Genomic DNA, 17,462 nt, shown 5'->3' with positions numbered 1-17,462 from the left:
CTGTCCTCCAGAAGAATGTCTATGGCCTTGGTGAACATTTGGTTGCCCTTATCTTAACTCCCACACGGACAGAACTGACTCACACATGGACAGAGACTGTAAGCATGCTCCATCTCCCCCCCCTGCTCCCTACCACACACCCCATTCTGGCCCCTGCTCACGCCACTCCCCCCCAAGCTGATGGCGGCGCAACTCACGTTTGCTGCGGCCTTCACCCACTTTGCCTCAATTCGGATGATAGACTGCTTCACGTTTAGAGCACATAAACAATGTCAAATGTATATGTGTTGTCTTTAATTTTGATGTGTGCCATTATTACGGTAAACAAGTAATAATTGTGGATTAATTGCTGTATTCTGAGGTAATTGGAGTGTAAATGTAATCTCGTTGTTGTTGCATTTATAATGACAATGATAATAAATCTCATTCCATTCCATTCCAAAAATAAATAAATTTATACAGGGAAGATCGTTAATCAACCGTCTCACCCTCCAAAATCATGTCATTGTATAATTATTCTACAGCAGTGCTGCTCATTGTATTTGCATTTCCACGCGTACCGTGCCGTCAGTAGGGTTGATGCTCTTGTAGGTCTTTTCTCCCTCTGCATCAACAAACTCTCCGTTGATGAACAGCTGATGAGGCATTTTTATTGTCATGTTGTTGATGTTTTTCTCCACCTGAAGAAACACAAAGTGTGAAGAAGGATCACATGGTAAGGCATTGTTTTGGACCCTAAACATAGGCAGTGACAGTGCCAGCAATTGCACGACTTACATAGTCAACAACCATCTCTTCCTCATCGTCCTCCCCACGGAGCTTCCTGACACACATCTGGATAAAGTCTTGGAAGGTGGTGTTCATGTAGACATCTTCATTTTGCAGCTGGCAGTTACTGGCCCAAAGCTTCACCTCCTCCACAAGCCTAAAAATGATTATAGTGAGGGATAACTGCAAAACTGCAAATCCTTTGGCTTCGATCACGGAGAAACTGGGGAGAGCTGACATTTGCCGTTTGGTATGCTTATGTATTTTGGGTCAAGAATGAATGCTGTGAAAATGGGAAGTGGATAGGACTGATATTTTGAGAAATTAACGATATTAGTTAACAACAGTGAACAATGGATGTTATGCTGCAATGCACCAAGGGAGTTTGGGTCTTTGGGGTTTTAAATGTTGTTGTTGTGGTTCATGTTAGTTTAACAGTGTTGTTAGTGTTATTGATTTATTGTGTTTTTGGAGTTCAATTGGTTTAGTTAGTTGATTTATGTTGCCATTACCATAAGTGACAAGTGTAGTGTGTTTGACGTCTTCCACCACAGTCTCTGTTTGTGGGTGTGTAAAAATAAAAGCACCTGCATGCAGCAGAATGAGGAAAAACAAAAAGCTCTGTGTGCATGCATACGTATAACTTATATCACGGACAAACTGGGGATACCTGACATTTGCTATGCTTATGTATTTGGGTCAAGGATGAACGCTGCCAAAATGGAACATTGATAGGAATAACAGTTTTTGAGAAACTATGGATATTAGCTAACAACACTGAACAATGGATGTTGATAATTACATTCTGGACTCACATGCCATTCCAGCAGGGGGCAGTAAATCATCTATATATTAAAAGCTTGTGTACATGCGTGTCTGATTTATTTAGTGTGTTCAAAGTAAGTACATAATATAATTGTAAATATGTTAAAAATGCATGGATGATACAAGAAAGTGAGCATGCTAATGTCCATTGTGGTCCATTTAACAATCAAATGACAAAATAGAAGTAATAATAATAATAATGATGGTAATGATAATAGAGTGTATATGATAAAAATAACCTAAACAATTTATAAATACATTAAGGCAGTAAATTAACTTAAAAAAATTATGTAATTGACAGGAAATAAAAGGGCTGAACTGTTCTTCTAAGAACTGTTGAGGTCTGAGATTCTAAAAACACTGGACTTGCACTCCATTCCAACTCATTATAGAAACTTGGCATAATTTATTACCACCCTTGAAAAACCCTTGTCAGCTACCCATTTTATAAACACTACCCAATCTAGAAGCCATGGATCCCCACGGGCAACACGCTAGTATATGATGAGATGAGATGAGATATACTTTATTGATCTCACAGTGGAGAAATTATGTTTACACTCCAGTTACCTCAGACAGCAATTAGTCCACAATTATTACTTGTTTACTGTAATAATGGCACACATCAGAATTAAAGGCAACACATACACATTTGACATTGTTTATGTGCACTACATTTGAAGAAGTCCATTATCCAAATTGAGGAAAGTGGGTGAAGGTCGCGCAGCAACCCTGAGATGCGCCACTGTCAGCTTGGGGGAAGGAACGGGGGCCAGCTGCAGCAAAAACTGCACCGCCCCTGCAGAAAGGGGAAGGAATGACGTGAGCAGAAGCCGGAATGGGGGGTTGTTTGACGGGGGGTAGGAGGAGGGTGGGGGGAGGGAATGGAGCATGCTTCAGTCCTATGAAAACAGTTTATTGTCTTTGTGAGTTGAGACAAGAAACAGCCAAATGTTCCCCAGACCGAAGACATTCCTCTGCAGGAAAACAGTCAGGCAATTTGACCTTCAGGCTTGATAAGCCTGTAGTGTTGTGGTTTGAGCAGTGAAAAACACTTTTAACAGTTCCACTTGAACAACGAAATCCCAATTATGAATTAAGAATATTCCCAATTATTAATTAAGAATATTCACCAGCCTCTGAAATCTTTAACTTCACTGCAAGGCACACATCTGCGCCAAGATGTCATCCAATTTGCGTCAAGAAGTCATCGCAGTCTGAGAATGCACTGCCTTGCCAACCTCGTTAATCATGACGGATAAGCGAGGGGGCCGTGGTTCTTGATGCCGCTGTCTTGCCAATTTTCCGGTAGATCAGGGCAGAACATAAGCCAGAAAGTACCATCCCTGCTATCATAAGACCAAAAATGAATAAATCCTCGACGTCTTCAATGGAGAAACGCGCCAAGGATGCAATATGCCAAGAACCCCAGGAGTCGAGAACATAGCCGCAGGATGCGTTCCATCTGGGCAGGTAGGATCCCCCGGTCCTGACCTTCTTGTAGGAAATAATGGTGTCAATAGCATTCAGAGACCAGCTGATCAATTCCATGCTTAATCCAATAGTATTCCAATAGATCCAGTATCCAATATAATTTGAAGAATTCACAGTCTGGTGAAGTAGGGACTTGAAGGTTAAAGCAGAGAAGGAAGATAAGGGAGAGTGGAGGAGATGCAGCCGCCCTCGTCGCAGTCCCAAGCTGAATTATGTTTAACAAGAGCAATCAGACATTTCAGATGTCTGCCAATCCGGATCCAGATCACCTCCAAAATCTAATGGAGTCTTCCTTGGTCTAATATCTATCTGTGGTGAAAATGTTGTCAAAATCTGTGCAGTAGTTTTGATGTAATCTTACTAACAGCCAGACAGCCAAATAAATAAATAAACGCTGATGATTTATTATTACATCCTTGATGGACGTAATAATAAATCATTGTTTATGTATAGGTGGCATGGTCGCTTAGTGGTTGCATTTTTGCCTCACAGCAAGAGGGTTCTGGGATTGCTTCCCACCTGTGGCCTTTCTTTGTGGAATTTGCGTGGGTTGCCTCCAGGTGCCCCACCTTCCATCCAAAGACATGCAGGTTAGGTGAAGTGGAAACTTCTTAAATTGGCTGTCAATGTGTTTGTTTGTGTGTATGTGGCCCTGCGATAGACGCATTCTGTCCAGGGTGCCTCATGACCTGTGACTACTGGGATAGGCTCCACCCCGCCGTGACCCTTAAATACAGTAAGTGGGTATAGACAATTGATGTTTATATCCAAATATTTCTTAATGCAATTTCTGCATGTATTTACCCAAAATGATATGACTGACTGGATTATTTTTCACCTGGTGTGATCTGGAGAAGATTTCAGTTAAAAAGGATTGCTTATTTGCTGCCCTGTCATTGTCACCGAAACCATGCAAGGGTCAGAGGCCAGTGTGAATGCTTCAATGCAGATACCATGCATTAACGCGAGGTCAAATAGATATCACATAATATCTGAAGGATTCATAACAAATATAATCTATTCTTACCAGTTTACAAAGTGATTTTTGACCACCTGTAAATTCTGTTTTATATAAAAATACTTACTAAATAAGAAAACATTGGTGAATCCCATAAAATTCCTCATTGTATAAATTAAGATTCCATCTGACAGCACATTGTTTGTATTTCCTCCTCCAAATGTTTTCACCTGTTTGTTTATTTGATTGTTTGTGAACAGCCTGGAGCCCACAATTTTTCATACATTGTTGTTACATTTTTACTGAAGATTCGTATCTTGATAGGCAAGAACTGATTCAGTTTTCAAGTTCATAGGTCAAAGGTCAAAGCGTGGAAAAATCTTGGAAAATTGAAAAATTCCCTATCTTTAACATTGAACACATTTTCAAAAATTCATAACCCTGTCAAAAAAGATCAAATTTCTTTCATGGTTGAGAGTGTTATGTAGGATAGTATCCTTTATCGACTGACAAAGTTTGATCTGGATCTGATCCAGATTACAGAGTTTGTGGGCATTTAACTTTAACATTGAAAACCCCATTTAATGTATATTTTACATTATAGCTTAATCAAATGTGACTCAATCACTCTCATATTTGAAAGTGAGATGTAGACTGGCACTTACTATTGCCTGACAAAGTTTGATCTGGATCTGATCTGGATTGTGGATTTTGTGGACATTTGAATTTAATATTGAAAAGCCCATTTAATGTACATTTTGCATCATATCTCAAACAAAAGTGCCTCAGTCATTCTCATATTTGAAAGTGAGATGTAGACTGGTAGTTACTATTGCCTGACAAAGCTTGATCCAGATCTGATCCAGATTGTGGATTTTGTGGACATTTGAATTTAATATTGAAAACATTTTGCATTATATCTCAGTTTAATGTGCCTCAATCACTCATTTGTGAATGAAGTGCAAACTGGCACTCTCAACGAATAGACTAAGTTTGAACCACATCTGATCCATATTGCGGATTTAGTGGATATTTGATTTTAAAATCTATATTTTGTATTATATTTTAGCTTATGAAAAACCACTTCTAATCGGACTTTGACCTTGAAAATGTTTTCCAAGGTAAAAATTTGTGGAATTGGAAACTAGTGGTGGCAGAGGTTTGCGCTCTAAGAGCGCAGTGATCTAGTATTTCCCTGTTTTCATTACCTGACCACATCCATGGAAGCAGCACCACACTTGAAGAAATCAGAGGAGTCTTCAATCTTACTAACATTAGTCAAAATGCTCTGCCATGCTGCCTGTGAGGACAAAACAAAAGACAACACAGGACATTTGCTGGGAAAATTGTTAAAGACAAATCTTACATGCACAGTAGTAGGACACTGGGTGATTACTGCAGTGTTTCCAAGTCCTCCTGCTTCTCTGGACCCAAAGCACTGCATGTTTTCCATTTGGTCCTGATCTACTCAGACAGGTGTGTTCAGCCAGTCAACAGCTGGCAACACTGGGACACACCTGATTTGGCTTGTTATGTGCAGTTAGAGCAGGGAGAAATGGAATAACGCACAGTATTTGTAGTCTGTGCAGTATTTTGGGTCCTGAGAACCAGAACTGGGACTGGATTAGTGCAACGGTGCTTAGCATGTGCAAATAACCCTGGAATGAAAAGACTATGCTGGGGTGACTGGTAAGGTGTGTGTTTGTTTGTTTGTTTCCCTCAGTTCAACTAGCTAATAGTACCCATAGGCATGAAGACTGTCACAACTACAGCAATCTGACATTTGACTCCACTGACCTCAAGTTTCAACCAAATGATTGACCTCTGACTGATCTAGCCAGGGCAATTCTGGAATCCACCTAAGTCTGTGTCACAGTTGGTCCAAATCAAGTTGAAAACCGAATTCCTTGACATTTGCCAAAATGATATATTTTCTTTTTTTTAACAGTAATTTCAGGGCCAACCTTCTTTTCCATGCCACATTTGGTAGAAATCAGGAAAAGGACCTGGGAGAAGCAGGTCAACAAACAGATACGCAGACATGCAATTCTAGAACCCACCCCTACTTGAGTGTCATGATTGATGTAAAGAGTAGCGAAAAACTTAAAGTGCATATCTCTGTCCCCCTGATGCTATCCCTAGTCTGCCCTATGGTAATTAACTTGTTTATAATCACTTGAGCCTATATTAATTATCTTAAATATTGTGAATAGGCCTGCACAGTGAATTAGAGTCTGTCATTATTTTATCATTGCAAACAAAACCCTTTACATTTATGTAGGTGCGCATGTATGACCTAAATATGGCGCCCACTGTTGGGACGTATCAGCTGCTTCTGGCTTGCGAGACTTTCCAAGCAGTAGTGCTGAGTTGGTGCTTCAAGGAATGCGTTTACTGTTTGACAATCGGGAATCTCCCTATTGATGATGTAGATGAAATCCCCCCTGCAACCTTGTTTTCAAACGGTATTCCGGCGATGAGTAGAAGTTCAGAAATTCTGTGAAAACTTTAATTGGCGAATTGTGTCTGAAACATTTGCTTGTAAAGGTGAGTAAGATCAGTTTTCAAATAAAATAGAACATTTACTTCATGTGATTATGTACTTTGAAATGTAAAGAATGAGACACCGGTCACAGTTTTTCCCTTAAGCACACAAATGTAAATTACCAAGAACTTCTGACCTTCAAATGCTCATACCTTTCTTCATGTGACATAGAACAAATATTTAAACACCATTTTGAAGGTCTCTATGAGCTTTTTCCAACCACACCATTTCTATTACAATTCCTTTAACTCGATTTTTTTTATCACGTACCTAATTTATGTAAAAGCTTGTGAAAATTTTGCCCAACCTGTCCAAATTTCAGAGGAGATTTGCCCAATTTTCCATACATTTTCTCAATATCCATTAGTCATCTTTATACAAGTAGTTTCAGTTTACAATGAAACTATTACTGGAGATGCCACAGGCAAAAATTGCAGCATTGGTCTTAATTCTGTGTATTTATTGCTGAATGATTGATGTAAATGTTTAGCCATTTGGAAATGTTCATGTATCCATGTACTTAAGGTCTAAAGAAAACTGTATGTAAAAGTGATGATTTGTATTAACAATAACCTTGATATTGACTTTGGCCTCTGAAAATGGCCGGTCTGTACATAAAATCGTTGTAAATACTCAATGTTTAATACAATTTTTTTGTTAAACCCCTTGAATCAAAGGTATAAGTTTACACTACAAGCATGGTTGTTTGATTGCAACACAATTGTGGTGGTGTACAGAGGCAAAATGACAAAAATTATGTGCCAAAATGGGTTTCATACTTAATTTGTAACAGTGCATTAGTCACATATCCAACCAGGCTGTTGCGGTTGGATGACTAGAAGAAGTGGTGTCCACTTTGTGGTGTCTGTGTTGTCAGTTTGTGCACACATGATGGTATACTGTGATAATTTGTGAGCATGTTACCCTCATGTGCTCAGCGAAGGTCTTCTCCTCCTCCGTAAGCTCCACCGTGGCACTGCTCCCTGAGCGAAAATAATGTGCTGCAGCAATCATCTTCCCATCTTCAAACTGCAGATTCTTCACCAAAAGCTGCAGAAACAGAAAAATGACAATGTCAGACCATGCCTATGGAAACAGAATTACGTCCGCCAAGGATGTACAACCCCAATTCCAATGAAGTTGGGGCGTTGTGTGAAATGTAAATAAAAACAAAATACAATGATTTGCAAATCATCTTCAACCTATATTCAATTGAATACACCACAAAGACAAGATATTTAATGTTCAAACTGATAAATTTTACTGCTTTTTTGTGCAAATATTTGCTCATTTTGAAATGGATGCCTGCAACACATTTCAAAAAAGCTGGGACAGCAGCAACAAAACAATGGGAAAGTTGATGAATGCTCAAAAAAACAACTGTTTGGAACATTCCACAAATGAACAGGTTAATTGGAAACAGCTGAGTGTCATGATTGGGTATAAAAGGAGCATCCCCAAAAGGCTCATCCATTCACAAGCAAAGATAGGGGGAGGATCATCACTTTGTGAACAACTGTGTGAAAAAATAGTCCAGCAGTTTTAAGAACAATGTTTCTCAACGTTCACTTGCAAGGAATTTAGGGATTCCATCATCTACAGTCCATAATATAATCAGAAGATTCAGAGAATCTGGAGAACTTTCTACACGTAAGCAGAAAGGGTGAAAACCAACACTGAATGCCCGTGACCTTTAATCCCTCAGGCAGCACTGCATTAAAAACTGACATCATTGTGTAAATGATATTACTGTGTGGGCTCAGGAACACTTCAGAAAACCATTGTCAGTTAACACAGTTTGTCGCTACATCTACAAGTGCAAGTTAAAACTCTACCATGCAAAACGAAAGCCATACATCAACAACATCCAGAAATGCCACCGCCTTCTCTGGGCTCATTTGAAATGGACAGACGCAAAGTGGAAAAGAGTGCTGTGGTCTGATGACTCCACATTTCAAATTGTTTTTGGAAATCATGGACGTCATGTCCTCCAGACAACAGAGGAAAAAGACCATCCAGATTGTTACCAGCGCAGAGTTCAAAAGCCAGCATCTATGATGGTATGGGGGTGTGTTAGTGCCCATGGCATGGGCAATTTACACATCTGTGATGGCACCACCAATTCTGAAAGGTACATCCAGGTTTTGGAGCAACACATGCTGCCATCCAAGCAATGCCTTTTTCAAGGACATCCCTGCTTATTTCAGCAAGACAATGCCAAGCCACATTCTGCACGTGTTACAACAGCATGGTTTCGTAGTAAAAGAGTGCGGGTACTCGACTGGCCTGCCAGACCTGTTGCCCATTGAAAATGTGTGGTGCATTATGAAGCGCAAAATACAACGGCGATCCCGGACTGTTGAACAACTGAAGTCATACATCAAGCAAGAATGGGAAAGAATTCCACCTACGAAGCTTCAACAATTAGTGTCCTCAGTTCCCAAATGCTTACTGAGTGTTGTTAGAAGGAAAGGTGATGTAACACAGTGGTAAACATACCACTGTCCCAGGTTTTTTGAAATGTGTTGCAGGCATCCATTTCAAAATGAGCAAATATTTGCACAAAAACATTAAAGTTTATCAATTTGAATATTAAATATCTTGTCTTTGTGGTGTATTCAGTTGAATGTAGGTTGAAGAGGATTTGCAAATCATTGTATTCTGTTTTTATTTACATTTTACACAACGTCCCAAAGTAATTGGAATTGGGGTTGTAATGAAATCATCGGTGAGGTGGGCTTCATAGATAATTGGCAAAGCTTCTGGGGAAAACCTGGTCTTGTTAGGAGAGACGGCATCCATCCCACTTTGGATGGAGCAGCTCTCATTTCTAGAAATCTGGCCAATTTTCTTGGATCCTCCAAACTGTGACTGTCCAGCGTTGGGACCAGGAAGCAGAGCTGTGGTCTTATACACCTCTCTGCAGCTTCTCTCCCCCTGCCATCCCCTCATTACCCCATCCCCGTAGAGACGGTGCCTGCTCCCAGAACACCAATAACCAGTAAAAATCTATTTAAGCATAAAAATTCAAAAAGAAAAAATAATATTGCACCTTCAACTGCACCACAGACTAAAACAGTTAAATGTGGTCTATTAAACATTAGGTCTCTCTCTTCTAAGTCCCTGTTGGTAAATGATATAATAATTGATCAACGTATTGATTTATTCTGCCTAACAGAAACCTGGTTACAGCAGGATGAATATGTTAGTTTAAATGAGTCAACACCCCCGAGTCACTCTAACTGTCAGAATGCTCGTAGCACGGGCCGGGGCGGAGGATTAGCAGCAATCTTCCATTCCAGCTTATTAATTAATCAAAAACCTAGACAGAGCTTTAATTCATTTGAAAGCTTGTCTCTTAGTCTTGTCCATCCAAATTGGAAGTCCCAAAAACCAGTTTTATTTGTTATTATCTATCGTCCACCTGGTCGTTACTGTGAGTTTCTCTGTGAATTTTCAGACCTTTTGTCTGACTTAGTGCTTAGCTCAGATAAGATAATTATAGTGGGCGATTTTAACATCCACACAGATGCTGAGAATGACAGCCTCAACACTGCATTTAATCTATTATTAGACTCTATTGGCTTTGCTCAAAAAGTAAATGAGTCCACCCACCACTTTAATCATATCTTAGATCTTGTTCTGACTTATGGTATGGAAATAGAAGACTTAACAGTATTCCCTGAAAACTCCCTTCTGTCTGATAATTTTTAATAACATTTACATTTACCCTGATGGACTACCCTGCAGTGGGGAATAAGTTTCATTACACTAGAAGTCTTTCAGAAAGCGCTGTAACTAGGTTTAAGGATATGATTCCTTCTTTATGTTCTCTAATGTCATATACCAACACAGAGCAGAGTAGCTACCTAAACTCTGTAAGGGAGTTAGAGTATCTCGTCAATAGTTTTACATCCTCATTGAAGACAACTTTGGATGCTGTAGCTCCTCTGAAAAAGAGAGCTTTAAATCAGAAGTGTCTGACTCCGTGGTATAACTCACAAACTCGTAGCTTAAAGCAGATAACCCGTAAGTTGGAGAGGAAATGGCGTCTCACTAATTTAGAAGATCTTCACTTAGCCTGGAAAAAGAGTTTGTTGCTCTATAAAAAAGCCCTCCGTAAAGCTAGGACATCTTTCTACTCATCACTAATTGAAGAAAATAAGAACAACCCCAGGTTTCTTTTCAGCACTGTAGCCAGGCTGACAAAGAGTCAGAGCTCTATTGAGCTGAGTATTCCATTAACTTTAACTAGTAATGACTTCATGACTTTCTTTGCTAACAAAATTTTGACTATTAGAGAAAAAATTACTCATAACCATCCCAAAGATGTATCGTTATCTTTGGCTGCTTTCAGTGATGCCGGTATTTGGTTAGACTCTTTCTCTCCGATTGTTCTGTCTGAGTTATTTTCATTAGTTACTTCATCCAAACCATCAACATGTTTATTAGACCCCATTCCTGCCAGGCTGCTCAAGGAAGTCCTACCATTATTTAATGCTTCAATCTTAAATATGATCAATCTATCTTTGTTAGTTGGTTATGTACCACAGGCTTTTAAGGTGGCAGTAATTAAACCATTACTTAAAAAGCCATCACTTGACCCAGCTATCTTAGCTAATTATAGGCCAATCTCCAACCTTCCTTTTCTCTCAAAGATTCTTGAGAGGGTAGTTGTAAAACAGCTAACTGATCACCTGCAGAGGAATGGTCTATTTGAAGAGTTTCAGTCAGGTTTTAGAATTCATCATAGTACAGAAACAGCATTAGTGAAGGTTACAAATGATCTTCTTATGGCTTCGGACAGTGGACTTATCTCTGTGCTTGTTCTGTTGGACCTCAGTGCTGCTTTTGATACTGTTGACCATAAAATTTTATTACAGAGATTAGAGCATGTCATAGGTATTAAAGGCACTGCGCTGCGGTGGTTTGAATCATATTTGTCTAATAGATTACAGTTTGTTCATGTAAATGGGGAATCTTCTTCACAGACTAAAGTTAATTATGGAGTTCCACAAGGTTCTGTGCTAGGACCAATTTTATTCACTTTATACATGCTTCCCTTAGGCAGTATTATTAGACGGTATTGCTTAAATTTTCATTGTTACGCAGATGATACCCAGCTTTATCTATCCATGAAGCCAGAGGATACACACCAATTAGCTAAACTGCAGGATTGTCTTACAGACATAAAGACATGGATGAACTCTAATTTCCTGCTTTTAAACTCAGATAAAACTGAAGTTATTGTACTTGGCCCCACAAATCTTAGAAGCATGGTGTCTAACCAGATCTTTACTCTGGATGGCATTTCCCTGACCTCTAGTAATACTGTGAGAAATCTTGGAGTCATTTTTGATCAGGATATGTCATTCAAAGCGCATATTAAACAAATATGTAGGACTGCCTTTTTGCATTTACGCAATATCTCTAAAATCAGAAAGGTCTTGTCTCAGAGTGATGCTGAAAAACTAATTCATGCATTTATTTCCTCTAGGCTGGACTATTGTAATTCATTATTATCAGGTTGTCCTAAAAGTTCCCTAAAAAGCCTTCAGTTGGTTCAGAATGCTGCAGCTAGAGTACTGACGGGGACTAGCAGGAGAGAGCATATCTCACCCGTGTTGGCCTCTCTTCATTGGCTTCCTGTTAATTCTAGAATAGAATTTAAAATTCTTCTTCTTACTTATAAGGTTTTGAATAATCAGGTCCCATCTTATCTTAGGGACCTCGTAGTACCATATTACCCCATTAGAGCGCTTCGCTCTCAGACTGCAGGCTTACTTGTAGTTCCTAGGGTTTGTAAGAGTAGAATGGGAGGCAGAGCCTTCAGCTTTCAGGCTCCTCTCCTGTGGAACCAGCTCCCAATTCAGATCAGGGAGACAGATACCCTCTCTACTTTTAAGATTAGGCTTAAAACTTTCCTTTTCGCTAAGGCTTATAGTTAGGGCTGGATCAGGTGACCCTGGACCATCCCTTGGTTATGCTGCTTTAGACGTAGACTGTGGGGGGGTTCCCATGATGCACTGTTTCTTTCTCTTTTTGCTCCGTATGCATCACTCTGCATTTAATCATTAGTGATTGATCTCTGCTCCCCTCCACAGCATGTCTTTTTCCTGGTTCTTTCCCTCAGCCCCAACCAGTCTCAGCAGAAGACTGCCCCTCCCTGAGCCTGGTTCTGCTGGAGGTTTCTTCCTGTTAAAAGGGAGTTTTTCCTTCCCACTGTAGCCAAGTGCTTGCTCATAGGGGGTCGTTTTGACCGTTGGGGTTTTTCATAATTATTGTATGGCCTTGCCTTACAATATAGAGCGCCTTGGGGCAACTGTTTGTTGTGATTTGGCGCTATATAAAAAAAAAGTTGATTGAGTTGATTGATTGATCGGTGATTGTCTGTTTGTTAGCAGGATTACATCAAAACTACTGCACTGATTTTGACAAAATTTTCACCACAGATACATATCCGCCCACGGTGATCCAGATCCAGATTCTGGATCAAGATTTCACTTTATATAGGCTTTGAAGGGTTACGTCAAAAGGGTTACGTTACAAAGACATGCAGGTTAGGTGGATTGGAAACTTTATATTGTCCGTAGGGGTGTGTTCGCTGGTGTGAATGTGTTTGTTTGTCTATATGTGTCCCTGTGACAGACTGACGTCCTGTTCAAGGTGTACCCTGCCTCATGCCCTATGACTGCTGGGATAGGCTCCAGCTATGCCGCGACCCTTAATTGGAGTAAACAGTTGAAGATGAGTGCATGTGAGATAGATATTAGGCAGTGTTGCCAAAGTTACTTTATTAGTTACATTATACAGTTACTTGATTAGCAGCTGCGGACAACTAATAATGTAACTAGTAATATAACTTGGTTATTTTTAAAATTGAGTACTCAGAAAAGTAACTATTAGTTACTTTGCACATTACTCAATCTTAAGAGTGACCAAGTTAGATTACTAGTTACCTTATTAGTTACATTCAGCAGCTTTGTCAGCAGCTGCTAACAGAGTAACTGTATAAAGTAAATTTAAAATGAACTAACTAGAAGCACTCAGAGAGTGCAAACCTTCACCAAGGCCATGGGGTCACTGACACCATAACATTTACATGCCATGGAATCATTGAACCTAAAAAAGTCTAACAATGATGTTTGCTCAGTAGTAAAAAATGTTTCATCTGCTGTGACTGGATAGCATGTATCCTTTGCGCTTGGCATCACAGTTTATTGCAACTTGCACCTTTCCCAGAAGTTAATGTCATCTGAGCACTGATATTGATATTGCATGTGCTTATAGACAAAAACAAATAAGAGACTGCTAAATGAAAGAAATGAAAGGACATTTATGAAAGGACTGCTAAAAAGATAGCTAACTTTAGAAACCACTTAAGATTTAACCTAAGATGCAAACAAAACAATGTTATTCCCAAATGCATGAAGCAAAAGGCACTAGAAGCAGGTCACACAGCAGAAAAGATCCAGCACAGTTACCTTCGGAGGATTTTGGGTCTTAGAATTAGAAGGCTTCATTTTAAAATATTAGACCTCCAAAATAATCTTGATAGTCTTTACAAAAGGTTAGAAACCTTAGTGGGGGAAGAGGCCCATAATAAGATCACAAACTTCACAGTTAAAATTCAAATGGCTGAGCATTTAAAAAGTAAGGAGCGGCAAATCAGGACATTTCACAACCTTTTAGTGCAGAAAAGGTGTACTTTCAGTGGGAGTAGTTTTAAAGATACACCCAGACAAATTAGTGACAACAGGGAAAATTGGGTAAAGAATCTGTCCGACAGGGTTCTTACACACACAGAAAAGGATGTGCTCGCTAAAGGACTAAATTTCTCAGTGACCCCTAAACATATTCCGACAGTAGATTACATCACTGCAGTAGAGTCAGCCATTAAACATAACAGTTTGTCAGAGTCAGAAGCTGGGGACCTCCGACTAAGAGTCACAGCAGTGCTTAACAGTGCTAAGCCTCCTCCGTCCAACATCACAGGAGAAGAACAGAAAGCTTTGTCAGCACTGCAGAAGGACCAAAGCATCCTTATCCTGCCAGCGGATAAAGGCAGATGAACAGTGGTCTTGAACACATCGGATTACGAGGCCAAGATCAACAACTTGCTCAGTGACTCCAGTACATACGAACGTCTGAAGAGAGACCCCACAAGAGGCTATAAGAAGAAAATCATTAGCTACCTCCAAAACCTGGAGAAAAAGGGACTCATCGACAGGCAGACATACTACAGACTGTACCCGGGGGACACCACTCCATGCATCTATGGACTACCCAAAATCCACAAACAGGACGTGCCACTCAGGCCTATTGTATGTAGCACAGATTCCATCACATACAATTTGGCCAAGTACCTCAAGTGGATTTTGGCTCCTCTAGTGGGTAACTCAGACCACCATGTGGAGAACACACAAGATTTTGTGAACAAGATCAAGGACCTGCAGCTGGAGGCAGATGAAACTATGGTGTCATTTGATGTGACTTCGTTGTTCACCTGCATCCCCACCGCTGAGGCCATCTCAGCTGTGAGGCAGAGACTGCTGGAGGATGTGTCTCTACCTGAGAGGACCAAACTCACACCAGACCACATCTGCCAACTCTTGGAGATCTGTCTTAACACCACGTACTTCCTGTTTAGGGGTAATTACTACAGGCAGATCCATGGTTGTGCGATGGGGTCTCCGGTATCCCCCATTGTGGCCAATCTGTACATGGAGCGAGTGGAGAAGACAGCCTTGACGTCGTTCACGGGCATCTCTCCCAGTCACTGGTTCAGATATGTCGATGACACATGGGTTAAAATCAAGCAGCAGGAGGTCGAGGACTTTACAGAACACATCAATTCGGTGGATTCCAATATCAAGTTCACACGTGAGGATACCAGAAACAACCATTTAGCCTTCTTGGACTGTGATGTTACGACTGGGGAGAACAGGAAGCTCCAGATAGAGGTTTACAGAAAACCCACTCACACTGACCAATATCTGCTCTTTGGCTCAAACCACCCCCTTGAACACAAGCCTCTTCAACACAGAGCCCTACAGGTGCCCACAACTGCAGAGGGAAGGGCTAAAGAACAACAACTTGTACGGAAAGCCCTCACAGTATGTGGGTACCCACGATGGTCCCTGGACAAAGTGCAGAAGTCCCAGAGAACAAAGAGACCAGATAGACAGGAGACGGAGACAAGAAGAAGAGGAGTGTCTCTCCCTTATTTAGCAGGAGTAGGGGAAAAACTACAGAGGATCTTCAGACAGCACAAAATCCCAGTTTACTTTAAACCGGTTAACACCTTGCGACAGAAATTAGTTCACCCTAAGGATAGGATCCCTAGTTACAAACAGAGCAATGTACTGTATTATATCAGATGTCAGGAAAACTGTAATGAACACTACATAGGTGAGACTAAGCAACCTTTAAACAAGAGGCTATACCAGCACCGCAGAGAGGTCGCCAGTGGACCTCAGTCTGCAGTTCATCTCCACCTGAAAGACACTAACCACACGTTTGAGGACAAGGAAGTTAAAATCTTAGCCAGAGAGAAGAAATGGTTTGAGAGAGGTGTCAAGGAAGCATTCTTTGTAAAACATTTGAAACCCAGCCTTAACCGGGGGGCGGGTCTCAGACACGCTTTGTCCCCTGTTTACAATGGGGTACTCAGGTCAAAGCAGTTTCAGTCTTTTGTTCATGGTAATGAGTCAATCACGTCATCAGGAGAGTCGTCAAGGGAGCCATCAGGGGAGGCTTCCATCCAATCCTTAGGAGAGTGCACAATAGGTGCTAATTAGAGCTATTGTTTAGTCACTAGCCTATAGTAGTCGGCCTCTCGGTAGGAGGGGTCTGGTTAGGTTAAAAACTCCAGCTTTTGTTGGCTTCTGGTTCATTCTTCTCTACAAGAGTCAAGACAGAAGTCAGACTACCAGAGCAAGAATTTTAGCTGAGGAAGCTTCTGTGATTTGAAGCGAAACGTCCTCACGTCAAGCAACCCAGTCCAGTCGAAGATTGAAGCTTCTCTACTATTTATGAAACACTTCTCTAAACAAGGCCATAGGGTCACTGACCCTAAAGAGATTCCCTCCTTGGCACAGTGATTTATTCAACAATTCAGTGTTACAACCAAAACTATACATATACTTTTCTTTCCTTTATATTTGACATCCTTGACCATGAAAACATACCACTAGAACTTGGAATCACTTTTATGTCTTTATTAGTTCAAAAGTTATTGTATAAAAACGATTTTTCGGTAATGGCGGTTTTCTTCTGGATCTAGCTCCATAACATTTGAAGCTACATCAAATCTGATGACACCTTACTGAATCAGTACAGATTCAGCTACAGTTTGGTGTTAGTTGTGCATCTCCAGCTTCATTTGTCACCTCACACTGACACATTTTCTATTTTCCCTATATTTTTGCATATTCTGGATCACCAGATCCGGAATCCGGATCCGATCAACACCACACTTTGTTGTTTGATAGAACATTTGACTATGTTACACCCTAATTTTTTTCAAGCCTTTCTGCCTTGTTTTTGTGGCGTTAGAAACTATCCCGCATTGGTGAAGAATCCTTTAAAAAAAATCCTGGATCCGGATCGTGATCCGGATCACCACTAAAATGTAATCACTTGTTCCTCTTGTCATTTCCAACCACTCCACAAAAGTTCATCAAAATCCGTTCAAAACTTTTTGAGTTATCCTGCTGACAGACAGACAAACAAACAAACGCTACCGAAAACATAACCTCCTTGGCGGAGATAATAAAGTAACTTTTCAAAGTAGCTGTGGCAACACTGATATTAGGGCATAGACTTTTGGAGGTGATCCAGATCCAGATTGGTGGACGTCAGAAATCTGTT

The 17,462-nt window shown here is 40.4% G+C and overlaps 1 protein-coding gene across 1 annotated transcript in view; it reads right to left on the bottom strand.

Annotated features, from left to right (window-relative positions):
* aldh1l1 (aldehyde dehydrogenase 1 family, member L1) overlaps window positions 1-17,462 on the bottom strand; it is a 140,321-nt gene that overhangs the window by 31,359 nt on the left and 91,500 nt on the right. The window contains exons 8-11 of the mRNA XM_034167344.1: window positions 7,515-7,640; window positions 5,254-5,345; window positions 778-925; window positions 561-680 (exon numbers count right to left, since the gene is read on the bottom strand). Of these exons, the coding sequence (XP_034023235.1) occupies window positions 561-680; window positions 778-925; window positions 5,254-5,345; window positions 7,515-7,640 (486 nt within the window). The remainder of the gene's footprint in view (window positions 1-560; window positions 681-777; window positions 926-5,253; window positions 5,346-7,514; window positions 7,641-17,462) is intronic.

Source organism: Thalassophryne amazonica, chromosome 3 (assembly GCF_902500255.1).
Source record: "Thalassophryne amazonica chromosome 3, fThaAma1.1, whole genome shotgun sequence".
Lineage (NCBI taxonomy): Eukaryota > Metazoa > Chordata > Actinopteri > Batrachoidiformes > Batrachoididae > Thalassophryne > Thalassophryne amazonica.
Note: the sequence above shows the minus strand (reverse complement) of the source record. Positions and strands in the feature narration are given on the sequence as shown.